The following is a 14,267-nucleotide window of genomic DNA, read 5'->3' on the forward strand; positions in this document are numbered from 1 at the left end:
GTAAGAAAGACTATTTCAAAGTGAGATTTTCATTGGACTCTCTGACTTTTCACAGTTTAATGTTAATTTTCATTTTAACATTATAAAATATTATGCTAAAAACATGAAGTGACAGATAATTCATACAGAGTCCCGTTTTGAGGCATTTATCGGATTGAATAATACGCTTTTGTTGTGTCACCATCATAATTATTGGATTATTTCAACTAAATAAATCTTCCACATTAATGAAACTTTGGAATTTATGGTTATAACCTATAAAAAAGGGGGAGTAGTGGGGAAGGGGTTGAAAGGTCAAAACACAACATTAAATAAAAATGAATGAGGCAATGGACCACAGCACAAACCTTCTTGTGTGCGCGCCCACAAGAAATGGGCAAGTCAAAGGTTCAGTACTAAGTTGCAGAGACGAACAACATGTCTTACTTACATACAAATTGCAAACAACTTTGGAGCCAATGTGCAATTTATAAATTAATTAGTATCAAAATATCTTGTTGTATATACCGACAATATGGTATATGCCGTTAAAGGTTGTACATCGTCTTTACTTTATCAGATTAGGTTTTAAATTCGAATCTCATGAACGATGTCCGTTAAACAAACTAAGATTTTGCTGTTTGTCACTTACACTGCAACCTAAAAGCCCATCTCTTCAAATGGACTAAAATTGGTATGGACCATTTTTAGTGGGCTCAAGCTATGACTCGTGGGCCAATAAGTACTAAATTGGGCCCATTAAAAAGTTGAGATTTCATCTTCAACCTTCGCCATCTCTGAGACTGTCTAAAACCCTACTAACAAACACAAAACCCTAATCCCCGAAATCATTGACCGGAAGCAGGCAGCTAGGGTTTAACGTACAGAATGGGGGCGAAGAGGAAGCAAAAGCAGAAAATCATTCTACCTCCTGACCTCCCACCGGAGGTCTCAGAGGACGAAATTGAAATCTCCGACGAGGACAAGGACTTCGTCGATAAGAACAAAGAATACGCTGGCTTCCTCTCCACCTTGGACACCCAATCCATTACCAAGTTCGTTCCTTTCATCTTATTTAATGGGTTTATATCTTAATTTTCTTATGATGATGAATTATTTTGTTAAATTTAGGGTGTTATATCATATAAAATTTCATTGACTGGGTGTATATTTTTCAAAATTTAAATCCATTTTTGTTCGTAGCGAAAAAATGTGTTCTTTTCGTTGTTAATTTGGTCATTTGAATTAGGAAATAACCAGGTGAATTCGTTTTCTTCTGTTGGTTTTCTGAAGTGGAGCTTTACAATTGTAGCATATTTCAATTCCAAAATGAGTTTTAACTTCAACGTGAATGATTGAAAAAATGGACTTCGTTTTTTTTAGTTGGAGATATGTCAATCTTTTCGTATTTGCAAGTGAAGGCGTTTTGTGGTTTACATTCTGTTGATTCTTTGGTCTTGATTTCAAATTTTGCTTTTGTTTTAATATCTAATCAACATTGGTGTTTATACAAAGGCATGTTACCCGGGTTGCCGATGTGAAGGAGGATGCTTTGGAAGCTTTTTATGAAAAGCGCTTAAAAAGGAAATCCTTGCAGAAAGAAAAAGAGGAGGATACTGAGCTTCAAGTTGATCGTGTAGATGCTCTTCCTGTTAAAACCTTAGATGGACAACTCTACTATCGAACAGGTTTGTTATTGTTATTTTCTTTTTCTAGTTTGGGAAATGGGAAGTGGGGGAGTTGTCTTTGGACGGTGTTTGGATGTACACTGAGTGTGAATTGTTTAAATTCATGGTGCAGCAGCAAAGACAACAAAAGCATCCGAGAATGATCCCACTGAAGAGGAAACCAGTGGCGCTGCAGATAAAGGGATAGTTAAGCTGACAAAGGCTGAAAGGAGGGCAAAGCTCAAGAAAAGTAAGAAAGAGGCAAAAAAACAAGGAAAGGATGCTGAACCTGAAGTCGAACAAACTCCTCAAGAAGCAGTGCTGGTATCATCTGATTGGACTAGCAATTCTTCTATTATGTTCCTGATGTTTTTTTAAGGATTTACATATGTCATCTACTGTCTCGATAATCTATTGTTAAATGAATAATCTGAAAGAGTAGAACTTATATTTTAAAAGAAAAGGGGAATTTACATCCCAACTCCCAAGAAATGGTGATGCTCTGCAAGTTTATGTAACAATCTGTGACATTAATCCAGATAACCACGTGTGTGACAACGTAATGACGTACATCTACCGGGATTGTCCATTTACCGATTTCTATATGGTTTCTACATGATCATCTAATATGTACTCAAATTTCAAGTTTCATTCAATGAATAAATAATAAGGCATGAAAGAAAGAAGTTACAAGCTGTTTATATAACATGGCAATCCTGCAATTTCTAAATTGTCAGCCTTGAAGGACTAGAGTTGGTAATAGTGAGTGAAGTTATTTGTTTATTGCTCATATCTGATTATTTTGAATATAAGGTCCAGACTCTATCTGATAACGTGTTATGGAGGACATAATTTATTCTCTTCAGCTTCTTTTATGTGTTCCATGCAAAGTAACCTTACTTCTTCGTTCAGGCTGAGGTTAAACAAGATCTTACAGCTGAAGAAGCATTTGAAAGTAAGAAGAATAAACTTGCAGAGCTGGGAATGGCGCTGCTTTCTGATCCAGAGTCCAATATAAAATCTTTGAAGGAGATTTTACAAATATGTAAAGATAATAATCATGCAATAGTCAAACTTGGACTCCTATCTTTGTTGGCTGTGTTTAAAGACATTATTCCTGGGTAAGACCACTGTTCAGTTTTGTACATTTGATCTTATATGATATGAGTTGTTGAAATGTTCTTTTGCATAAAATTTGGTGCCTATCAATTTCTAACACTCCCTTGTCCTTGGGGGAAAAATGCCTCTCAAAGGAAAGCAACTGTTGAAGAGTGCATCTGGCGTGTTGTGTGACCGTCGTATGCCATTGAAGCTCAAGGGAAAATTTTATAGGATGGCAATAAGGCCAGCAATGCTGTATGGCACGGAATGTTGGGCGGTGAAGCATCAACACGTACATAAAATGGGTGTAGCGGAGGTGAGAATGCTTCGTTGGATGTGTGGGCACACGAGAAAGGATAAGATTAGGAATGACGATATCCGAGGTAAAGTAGGAGTAGCCGAAATTGAAGGAAAGATGAGAGAAAATCGGTTACGGTGGTTTGGACATGTGCAACGAAGGCCTACTGACACACCGGTTAGAAGATGGGACTACGAGATAGGGTAGAGGAAGACCTAGGAAGAGATTCTAAGAAAAGACTTAGTACTTGGATCTAACGGAAGACATGACACAAAACCAAGCGCAATGGTGTTCGAGGATTCATTTAGCCGACCCCACTTAGTGGGAAAAGGCTTTGTTGTTGTTGTTCTTGAGAAACTTATAGAGGGTTTATATTTTTGTTTACTATGTTGATTTTTATTGTTTTCTTTCCTTTTCATATTTTTCTTACTGGAAGAATATTGTTTTATTGAATATACATAAATATCAATGTTTTAAAAGGCTCGCCTTAGGGCGTGCCTAGGCACCCTGTGAGGCTGGGCTTGAGGGTTGCTGCCTCTATTTTGAGGGAGTGGGCTGAAGGCGTCGCTGGAGCCGCCTAGGTGTGCCTCAGGGGATTTTTTTTGTTTTTTTACTCCCAAACCCAAATTTTGGGTAGTGTTTTAATTCCCTCATACCTCTTCATTGCACTATCTTCTCTCTGCTTTTTTTTTTTTTTTTTTTTTTTCTGATTTTTTTTTTTTTTTTTTATATAATGGATGTGTGTGCTGTCTATGTGCATTGTTATATGTGTGCTCATTGTGCTTTTCATCCTCTATATTATATATATATATATATATATATATATATATATAATATAATATATGTATATATATGTGTGTGTATGTATTTATAATATATGTGTGTGCTCAGGGTGATTATTGATTAATAATTTTTTTTTTTAATGTAATATATGTGTACACTCAGTGTATATATTAAAAATTTAGGTCCCTTGAGGCTTCGCCTCACGCCTAGGCTGGGCTATCCCTCGGACGCCTTGCCCACGCCTCACACTTTTAATACATTGATAAATATGTACTAATATTTGAAATTAAACATACATATTTGTACTATATGTCTGGTTGTTAATGTTTTGGACACTCTGTGTTTGTGTTGAAGCATGAAACTCGAGTTGTTACCCACAAACGATTGTGCTTGTCTTACTCATGATCAATATCTTTTCTATCTGCATTCCCATTTTGGATTGGAATTTAATTTTTTAGTGTATTGCAGATACCGGATTAGGCTTCCGACTGAGAAGGAGCTGGAAATGAAGGTTTCAAAGGATGTTAAGAAAATGCGGCTTTATGAATCAACACTGCTATCTGTGTACAAGGTTGGCAATATTTTCTATGAAGTCTTAATGGCAAATTAGCATTTGATTGTTATGGTTTCCATTTCTTAGTTCTGATTTTCTAGTGGATATGCTACACCTTGATCAAAATACAATATTGATTAGTTTAAGCTAGTGAAACTTGATTGCATGCTTGGTGTACTGGTTTATTATTCTGTGATGTTAGTATATGGTAGCAAATATTACTTGTTTGATTATCCTTATGAATAACTTGTTTGGTTATACTTATGAATAATGTTAATTTTTTCTCCTTTAATGCACTTTCTCAGGCATACCTGCAGAAGTTGGCAGCATTAGAAAAACAGCCCTCTTTCCAACATGTAGCATTTCGCTGTATCTGTACATTGCTTGAGGCAGCACCTCACTTCAACTTCCGGGAGAGCTTGTTAGGTGTTGTTATCAGAAACATAGGCTCAGCAGATGACGTTGTAAGGTTATGCTCTATCTTTACTTTGGACCTTTGGGTAATTAAACTTACAAGGTGCCCTTGATGGTTGACACAAGAATTTAGAAAAAGAGTGTCGTAAAGTTGGAATCCGCTAATGAGCTCTAAAATTGGGCATCAGAAGCTTTTATTATACTCTAGGATTAAGAAAAGGATTTGAGTGGAAACGAGTTCTTTGTTTAGATTTTCATTTTTACTTTTATCTGAAAAATCATAAAGGTTTGTAGACTTGGTTAAGGACTTCTGATATTTCTGGCTGTAGAGTGCGTGTGTGCTGAAACACCTTCATTCACTTAATAAGAGTTCATTGTAAAGGTATTAATCATTTTTGTCAATATATATATATAAATTATAAAGATATAATTCTTATTTCATAATTATAATGACTATGGTATGGTTCTCTGTAAAGATACATTTGAATGCAAAAATATACATATGTACATATAAATAAGATTCAGATATATGGATGTGTTGTAGTTTTCATAATGAAGTTGAGATACCTCGTCGCTGATTCCAGTCTACACATGTTGTGCTCATGTATGGGTCGATGCTTGTCTCTTATTTACTCACATGCTAAGTATGTCAACAATCATACCCAAATTTCTTTTTCACTCTTTCATCTGTCTAATCGTGAACTACTTGTTAACAGGAAACTATGTTGTTCAACTGTAAGGTCACTTTTTACAAACGAGGGAAAACATAATGGCGAAGCTACTGTGGAGGCTGTTCGTTTAATTGCAAATCATGTGAAAGCTCAGAATTGCCAACTGCACCCTGATTCATTGGAGGCATGCGATTACTTTTCTACTTGTTATTTATGTTTATATTTTAGGCAAATTTTTTGGCTGATTGACTCAATTCTGGATTGTTTTGCCTTACCTAAACAGAAATATGATCAATGCTGTTGTTTCATAACAATAAGCGTTGAACTTAGCCATAAAGATGTTAAAAAAATTGGCGATTATATGGATTCAAGATATGGGTCTAAGTTCCATAGTTATGGCTGTCACCTACTCTTGGACTCCATGTTCAGACAGCTAGATGACAGATTTATTAAGTTTTGTTTAATAAGCGCTTTACTTTTTTACGTTTGCAACTGTAGATAGCCTTTCCCAGGTTATTTTTCTCCTGTACATCATGCATATTGTCAATCTCCATGCTTATTGTTTTGAATACCTGTGCAGGTTTTCTTGTCTTTGTCATTTGATGAAGATCTTGGGAGGGCTGCAAGAGATGAGAAATTTAAACCCCAAAGCAAGAAAAGTAAGAAAAAGAAGCATTATGAGGAGGCTCGTCAACAGAAGGAAAATGAAAAGAAACGGAGCAGGCAAGAATTATTGGCGAAGACTAGAGAGGAGGTGTTTTATTTGTTCGAAAAATCCATTGACTTCTTGATTGTGCTTGTTTTTTTTTGCTCCTCAACATGTTGACGTTTGTAATGTTGTACATAGGTTGTTGCTGATTACAAGGCTGTTGCTTTTGCCCCAGATGTTATGGAGCGGAGAGGAATGCAGACAGAGACACTTTCTGCTGTGTTTGAAGTATATTTTCGTATATTGAAACATACAATGCAATCAGCTGCCAGGTTGGTTAGCACATTGTGATTCTAATAACGTTCATTATGAATATCCCGAGTTTAATTTAGCTTAAAAGACAAACTAGAGCAAGAAATAGCAGATTGCTCATACAGTATGAAGGTGATTTTGAAATGTATCTTAGCATAACCGACAGCATTTCCTTGACAAGAAATAAGTTGCATTTAACATAAAACTCCCAGCCAATGAAGGTGATTTTGAAATGTATATGCCTTAAGTGCTTATCCGCCCATTAAGGAGCTAGGTATCCGATTCTGTCCTTCATAAGATCCATCTCCTCTACCTTGTCATTCAAAATGCTGTTATTTTGAATCTATTTATTGTTAAAAGTAATTTAGTTATTGTTGATCCGTATATTTTTTTTACCTTTTGGTAAACATGAATGTTCTTCCATGTTAATTTGTAGATGGCATAATCTCGAATGAGCTTCTTTATGAATACTCTGAAATCTGAATGCATGTGCTTTATTTTGACGAACTAGATATTCACAAGCAGTAATGGTTGCTTTGAGAGTGATGTTTGAAATTGGAGGTATATTCAGTTTTTGAGTCTGTTATAGATATGCTTGATTGAATGTGGCAAGCATTTATAATTTGCTTTTGGGTAGTTGATGAATTTTTTCTTCCTCTATATTTTGAATTTCAAATGAATTGATCAATTTCCCTTTCTTATCCACTCAGATCTGAAGCAAATGCTGGTTCATCAACTGGTGCAGCTGAGCCCCACCCTTTACTTGCTCCGTGTCTGAAAGGACTAGGAAAGTTCTCGCACCTAATTGACTTGGATTTCATGGGGGATCTTATAAACTATCTGAAAAAGCTAGCTTCTGCTGGTAGTGATTCTGAGAATACTTCAAAATGTTTGACTGTATCTGAACGCCTCCGTTGCTGCATTGTTGCATTTAAAGTGATGAGGAGCAATCTCGATGCCTTAAATGTTGATCTTCAAGACTTCTTTGTCCAGCTTTACAATATTATACTTGAATATAGGCCTGGAAGGTACGTACCAAATTAAAATCCCAGAATTTGCTATGGTAAAACATTTCTCTACCTGCTGTGGCATCTAGTTGGTATCTTTGTTCATTTTAGATGAAGTAGATAAACATCCCCAGATTCCTACACCCATATATGCTGGTGTTCTGGAACTTAATTTGCATCTTTATACTGAAAATATGTGTTGTGATAAGCTTGTTTCCCGTGATAGTTTATTGATTTTCATCTTAGACACTAGTATAAGTGCATGCTTTTTAGGTCAAATTTACACACACACACACTCTCTCTCTCTCTCTCTCTCACACCCCCTTTTCTGGGTTTCTGTGTGGTTTATGTTTTATCGTTGTAATGACTAAACATCTTATCTACTGTCTGTATTTATGGAAACAGAGATCAGGGCGAAGTATTAGCTGAAGCTCTGAAGATGATGCTGTGTGATGATAGACAACATGACATGCAGAAGGCTGCTGCATTTGTAAAGCGTTTGGCTACATTCTCATTATGTTCGGGATCTGCAGAGTCCATGGCTGGTATGTTATTGTTAAGCAACGAAGCTATCAATGCCTTGTTATGGATTGCTTATCCATGTTGCCATCTGAATCTTTTGCAGCTTTGGTTACTTTAAAACATCTTCTTCTGAAGAATGTCAAGTGCCGGAATCTGTTAGAAAATGATGCTGGAGGTGGCTCAGTGTCCGGTTCCATCGCAGTAAGCAATCATGCTACTCTTGTTTGTGTGTTAAGCATGTTTCATGCTATTTAATAAATTGGAGCCAAGATTTGTCTGTTATTCAACATAGCTTTTATCTAAATTCTAATCCACGGTCTAGAGGCCAAAACTATCATTAAAATGATTAATTTGAAAAGCAATCTTCATTAAAGTGATTCTTATCATGATTTCTTTTTATTTATAAATGATTTTTTTATTATATGTGCTTTTGGTTTGGTATATTTAGAATTATTACGCTAACAATCTCATTATATTGATTGATCTAACTCTCTCCCTCCCGATGCACAGAAATATCACCCAGATGTTTCAGACCCCAACTTAAGTGGAGCTCTTGCTTCAGTTCTTTGGGAACTCAATCTTCTCTCCCAGCATCATCATCCAGCAATCTCAAATATGGCTTCAAGTATATCAACCATGAACACTGCTCATAACCAGGTTTATCTCTCGACCATCTCTCCTCAACAAGCTTTCATGGACTATTCCTTGGAGAGGCCGGAGTCTTTCAACCCACCGAACGACATAAAAAAATCAACTAACAAGAGAAAAAGAGGAAGTGGGTCTTCTTTATTAGCTGGGATAGAACCGTCTGCAGATACGAGTCCAATTGATGAAGATGATGTGAGAAAGAAACTGTCTGCTCATTTTGCGCTTCTTCGTGACATTAAGGAGAATCAGAGTTTGAGGGCTAAGCTAGATAGTACTTCTACGTCTATACAGCTATATGAAGAGTATAAGCAGCATAAGAAGGCTAAAAAGCCGAAAACCAAGAAAAGTAAAACTTCGTTAACTGTCAAGTGACATTGTCAGTCTTGAAAATTTTGTATTCGGGCAACTGTATGAGCTTATTATTTACTATATACTCTTTCCATTTAGGATTCATGTGTAATATTCTTCTGTTTCTAATTAACAAAGTTGGTGTGAAAGCTCCTAAAATTTTGAAGTTCTATAATTTATCCGTCTCACTATTTTTCATTAACTCTTGCTGAAAAATGATATAGAAGGTTGAAATGTTATTGGAATATCATATCTAATGTGAATTTAGACTAACTTATTATCCTAGCTTTTAGATCTTAATTAATGTTCCAATCATTCACTATCTAGAGCCAATGATGCAATGAGGATACGTCTAAACTATCTTTTTTCCCTTTGATATAAGCGATAGTAGAGAAGTGAAAATTAAACTCAGGATTTCAAGTACAAAAGCAAATGCTCTTAAGTGACTTAGTCGTAGAACTCCTATATACTTATACCATCAACTAGGAAGCACACAAACAAAATGAATAGCGGAGCTTCCATGCAGTTGTACGTTTCTTGTAAGTGGGATCTCATTTCTCAACCATATCCCTTCATGGGGACCATAGCATAGCCACAGATATTTGAGTGATGCTAATTAACTTCACCCCATGCCACTTTCTCAGCTTATAAAACTGAGCATGTGCCACGTGGCTAAACCTCATTAGCTGGTTGTATATCTACAACCCCAACTCATTCTTCCAAGTTTCCAATCCCAAAGGAAGAACCTTTGAACAAAGAACGCATACCGGTAGTGGTAGACTTGCTTGATTTGAAGCTCAATATTCAAATATGGAGACCAGTGTTGCATGCTATGCCAGGGGAGCCTTCCCAGTGCGGGATAATGTTTCATCTCAGCATTCAAGCTCTCTTTTCTCTCCTGCTTCCATCTCTCCATCCTTCAATTCCAAGGTATTAATAGTTTGGAGTTTTCAGCCATTAATTAATTTAATAGACATACATAAATGCATGCACATATTTTGGCATGTTCATACAAGTAACTTCTATCATTTGGTCAGGATATTGTATCCGTCGCTTTTCACTCAAGTTCAAATTTCTCATTAGAATACCGTCTCTTAAAAAAACAGATGCATACAACTTTATAATCGATATATTCTTTTGACGTGCCGCTCAAATGAAAATGGTAAGTGAAGTTAATTGAAGGGTTTGTGTGTATGCATGGCAGGTGTTGAGAACAAGCTCTCTATTTGGGGAATCATTGCGGTTGGTGCCAAAGTCATCCCTAAAAGTTTTGAAGACAAAGAACAATTCAATTGTTCCCAAATGTGCAATTGGTGATAGCTTGGTAAGACAAAAAAAGCACTTTGTGATTTGTTATTGTTATTTCCTAAAAGTTAAAAGCGGCTTTAGAGAGGAGAGCTTAAAAACCAGTTTAGGCAACAAGGTTTTCTTTCTTTTTTTAGCTTTAAGAGGAGTTATTTTAATTGGAGCTTTAAGAGGAGTTATTTTTTAATTTACTTATTTGTGATTGTAGGAAGAATTCTTAACAAAGGCAACCCCAGATAAGAAATTGATCACGTTGTTGATATCAATGGGGGAAGCATTGAGGACCATTGGATTTAAAGTGAGGACAGCATCTTGTGGAGGAACAGCATGTGTGAATTCTTTTGGAGATGAGCAGCTTGCTGTGGATATGCTTGCTGATAAGCTTCTTTTTGAGGTCACACTCAATCTATATGATTGATGCCCCAATCAATTCACATGTTAAATATTGAAGAATGTAAACATTGTAAAGCCCCGCGTCGGAAACCTAACAAAATTAAATAAAACTTAAATTGCAGGGCTCCTATACTAATTGCTTCGAGGCTTTTTGATAAAACCCCAACCCCTCTGAAATCTTGATGACATGATATCAGGGCAGCCGAACTTGAGAATATTGTGAAAATCAATTTTCGTGTTTCAACAATGTAGGCCTTAACTTACTCACATGTCTGCAAATATGCTTGTTCTGAAGAAGTTCCTGAGCTCCAAGACATGGGAGGCCCAGCTGAAGGTCTGCTACTCTTGTTTCGAATTACATATTTTCATATTGAGCACACAATATTTGAACTTTGTAGACTTTAAAAGGGATGACTGAGAGTCTGAGAAGGTTGCTTACAAGTTAAACATAACGTGAACAGGTGGATTCAGTGTTGCTTTTGATCCATTGGATGGATCCAGCATCGTTGACACGAACTTCACAGTGGGGACAATTTTCGGGGTGTGGCCAGGAGATAAGTTAACTGGGATAACAGGAAGAGATCAAGTTGCTGCAGCCATGGGAATTTACGGGCCTCGAACGACATATGTTCTCGCTATTAAAGGCTTCCCCGGCACCCACGAGTTCCTTCTTCTCGACGAAGGTTAGTTTTCGGTCATAGAATTAAATTCCGAACAAAGTTGTTCTCAAACAGTAATTTGATCAGCTCACTTCTATTTTAAACTTTGAACTTACTGCATGGTTCTTCCCACACACTTCTCCTCTACCTATAATACAAAAATGAAAATCTAATACGAAATAGTTATCAAACGGGCCTTAAATTTTTATCGGTTCTCTATAAATGCATTGGTCAGGAAAATGGCAACATGTGAAAGAGACCACAGAAATTGGTGAAGGAAAGCTCTTCTCTCCTGGAAACCTGAGAGCTACGTTTGACAACCCTGACTACAGCAAGGTCATTTCCTATTTCCTTAACTTTATTTTACTGATGTTTTAGAGGACTGTAAAAAATATTTTGCTGATGGGGATGTTTCTTGAATTTTCATCTACCAGTTGATTGACTACTATGTGAAAGAGAAGTACACATTGAGATATACTGGAGGAATGGTTCCGGATGTTAACCAGGTCTTCACTTATCTCGATTAACATCAGCTTCCATGTTTGAGTTTAGTTTATTTTTTCTTTTCCTACAATATGCGATATTCTATTTTACACTAATCTAGATTGTGGAGGAGGATTTGGACTCGGGTGCATAGACAGCACAATCACTCTAGCCAATGTGACACATCCCCTATTAATTTGTAGTAATTAAGCAAATATTGCATCCAAAAAACTAATAAAATTTTGGTCTGCAGATTATTGTAAAGGAGAAGGGTATCTTCACTAATGTGATATCCCCAACCACCAAGGCTAAGCTAAGACTGTTGTTTGAGGTTGCTCCATTAGGGTTGTTGGTTGAGAATGCTGGAGGGTTCAGCAGTGACGGGCACCAGTCTGTGCTCGATAAGGTAATCGTTAACCTTGATGATCGGACTCAGGTTGCTTATGGATCCAAGAACGAGATTATCCGTTTCGAAGAAACTCTGTATGGATCCTCTAGGCTCAAGGGAGCAGTGCCTGTTGGAGCTGCTGCTTAGTGACAAACTTCCACATTGTTCATTATTTCAACTTTTGTTTTTTATGTTCTTTTTTGTTGGGAAAAAAATGAAGCTATATATATCTCAACTAGTAATTGTAAAATTAGAGACACCAGGTTGAATTTGTATTGAGAAGTAAGATGATGCATTTTTCTTCACCCTTTGAGTGAATGCTAAAAGAAATACAACTCTAAAGAAAAACAAAACTGTCTGTACTACATTCTACAGTCACAGAAAAACATAAGCAGTGCACCTTCAATGCAAAATAACAGGATACCAAAAGAGGATTTGCTTGATGGAGAAGAACAGATATGTTGAACCAAATGTTGGGTTTTTTTAACTGGGCTTGGGCCAACTTTTAGGCCCAATGAGAATGTAATGCCCTAATCCATAATTTTGGTTTTCCAACCACATATGTATCATGATTCATGACATCAACCGTGCTAACTACAAATTTGGAAATAGTGAAGAATAAAGAGAGAGACGTGACGGTAGCTCATGTCGGAGGTTCAAGGTATTAAACTTCAGGAATATAGAAGTTTGAATATAAGTATAAGCATTAAGAGTTATTTGCAATATTTGTAGGGCTGTTCGCACAATTTGCAAAATTATTAGGATGAAATTGCAACATCAAAACTAGCAACTAAACACCATCTGCTTAAATTGAGCTTGGACCTGGTTAGAAGGAACCTTAAGCTGCACTAAAGTGATACTTCATGTTTAATTAGTAGTTCATTCTCGTCGTGTGCCACCTCCTACTTTAACATAAGCTGAGTCTTTTTATTTCCAACTCCTAACAAAACGGTCAGTTTGTAAGAGAAGGATCTAAGATAAGTAATTCAAGAGTTGCCTCGAAAATTATAGTTGGAAATTCGTAGTTTTAGTCTTTTCGTTCAAGTAAATGAGAGATTTTTCAATGTGGCTGGAATAAGGATACAAACGCCATATGTCTTTATACAAGTGGATGGATAATTTAAAAAAAAACTTTCCTCCACTTATATAATAATCATTGTTCTAAAAATCCCCACCTAGCGCCGCCTAGGTGCTAGGCGGCTGGTCACCGCTCCGATTAATGCTTAGGCGTTTGAAAATTATTAAGAAGGGGCGCCTAGACTTGTTGAGACGCTCACGTAGACCGTCTAGGCACCTGCCTAGCCCACTCAGACCTGCATAAGCACTCGCCTAGGTTGCGACTCACTTAGGCAGAAAATAGATAACTTTCATTTGCATTTTATTTTTCTTCAATAAATTGTAAGAGACTTGTTGAATACTTAAATGAACACACATTATATGCTTGTTCTCCATATTTTCATCATGTTCCAATACTTCATAATATATATGTCATTCTATTGGTAGGTTATGATGAAATTTTATATATTTTAAGTATAAACAAGCACTTATTTACACAAAATAGATTTACTTAAATCCGTCTAATCCACCTAGGCCCCTGCCTAGGCGCTAGGCCCCAGCCCATTGTCCGACTAGCGCCTAGCGTCTTTTAGAACCTTGATAATAACATATGGCGTACCGCCCGTGTTCCAGGCACACTGAAAATCTCTCCAAGTAAAGTTCTTACGATTATATTTGATTTGTTATGCTTCAATCCTTCTAAACCTTCGAAATCTTTATTATATTAAGCTACTATAATCATGTGTTTATTGTTTCCTATTAGATATGTTTGCATCCATATCATTGTTTAAATGAAACTCATAAGTGAATAGGAATTATAGTGTATGAATCTATAGTTGATTCGGTTAATATAACTGTGTGCGTTATCTTCAGTAACCTGAAAGCTAGCCATGTAATTTATTGAACTATTTTTGGTAACTCTTTCAATTTGAGCCGTAATAATGTACGTTATCTTTTTTTTATTCAAACGATGTTCAGGGAGAGAAAATCAAACACATGATATCAGATATATAAATAATACTCCTACTATT

At 36.4% G+C, this 14,267-nt stretch overlaps 2 protein-coding genes across 3 annotated transcripts; both read left to right on the plus strand.

Moving 5' to 3' along the window:
- Positions 1 to 606: 606 nt before the first annotated feature.
- On the plus strand, positions 607 to 9,127 carry LOC137725597 (binding protein). Of its 2 annotated transcripts, none has more exons than XM_068464337.2 (13): positions 607 to 1,034; positions 1,495 to 1,667; positions 1,780 to 1,970; positions 2,559 to 2,767; positions 4,297 to 4,399; positions 4,687 to 4,850; positions 5,512 to 5,650; positions 6,047 to 6,220; positions 6,314 to 6,447; positions 7,138 to 7,455; positions 7,840 to 7,979; positions 8,060 to 8,157; positions 8,467 to 9,127. In XM_068464337.2, exons 1-13 carry the CDS (start codon positions 868 to 870, stop codon positions 8,974 to 8,976), a joined length of 2,520 nt encoding a protein of 839 aa, XP_068320438.2. In that variant the 5' UTR covers positions 607 to 867; the 3' UTR covers positions 8,977 to 9,127. The 2 variants fall into 2 exon arrangements, with proteins under 2 accessions (XP_068320438.2, XP_068320439.2); XM_068464338.2 differs by having other exon boundaries at positions 773 to 1,034; positions 1,783 to 1,970.
- A 324-nt stretch (positions 9,128 to 9,451) lies between these two features.
- On the plus strand, positions 9,452 to 12,533 carry LOC137725418 (sedoheptulose-1,7-bisphosphatase, chloroplastic). The gene is made up of 8 exons (XM_068464087.2): positions 9,452 to 9,882; positions 10,157 to 10,276; positions 10,466 to 10,651; positions 10,903 to 10,984; positions 11,112 to 11,333; positions 11,545 to 11,645; positions 11,744 to 11,815; positions 12,046 to 12,533. Exons 1-8 carry the CDS (start codon positions 9,763 to 9,765, stop codon positions 12,325 to 12,327), a joined length of 1,185 nt encoding a protein of 394 aa, XP_068320188.2. The 5' UTR covers positions 9,452 to 9,762; the 3' UTR covers positions 12,328 to 12,533.
- The last annotated feature ends 1,734 nt before the right edge of the window (positions 12,534 to 14,267 follow it).

Source organism: Pyrus communis, chromosome 5 (assembly GCF_041283825.1).
Source record: "Pyrus communis isolate YQ-2024b chromosome 5, ASM4128382v1, whole genome shotgun sequence".
Lineage (NCBI taxonomy): Eukaryota > Viridiplantae > Streptophyta > Magnoliopsida > Rosales > Rosaceae > Pyrus > Pyrus communis.

Excerpts from the sequence above, each read along its gene's own strand:
- LOC137725418 (XM_068464087.2), top strand. The coding sequence starts at position 9,763 with ATGGAGACCAGTGTTGCATGCTATGCCAGGGGAGCCTTCCCAGTGCGG. Across the intron at positions 10,985-11,111 it reads CATGGGAGGCCCAGCTGAAG|GTGGATTCAGTGTTGCTTTT; the intron begins GTCTGCTACTCT and ends TAACGTGAACAG. Across the intron at positions 11,334-11,544 it reads GTTCCTTCTTCTCGACGAAG|GAAAATGGCAACATGTGAAA; the intron begins GTTAGTTTTCGG and ends TGCATTGGTCAG.
- LOC137725597 (XM_068464337.2), top strand. The coding sequence starts at position 868 with ATGGGGGCGAAGAGGAAGCAAAAGCAGAAAATCATTCTACCTCCTGAC. Across the intron at positions 1,971-2,558 it reads CTCCTCAAGAAGCAGTGCTG|GCTGAGGTTAAACAAGATCT; the intron begins GTATCATCTGAT and ends TTCTTCGTTCAG. Across the intron at positions 7,980-8,059 it reads ATCTGCAGAGTCCATGGCTG|CTTTGGTTACTTTAAAACAT; the intron begins GTATGTTATTGT and ends AATCTTTTGCAG.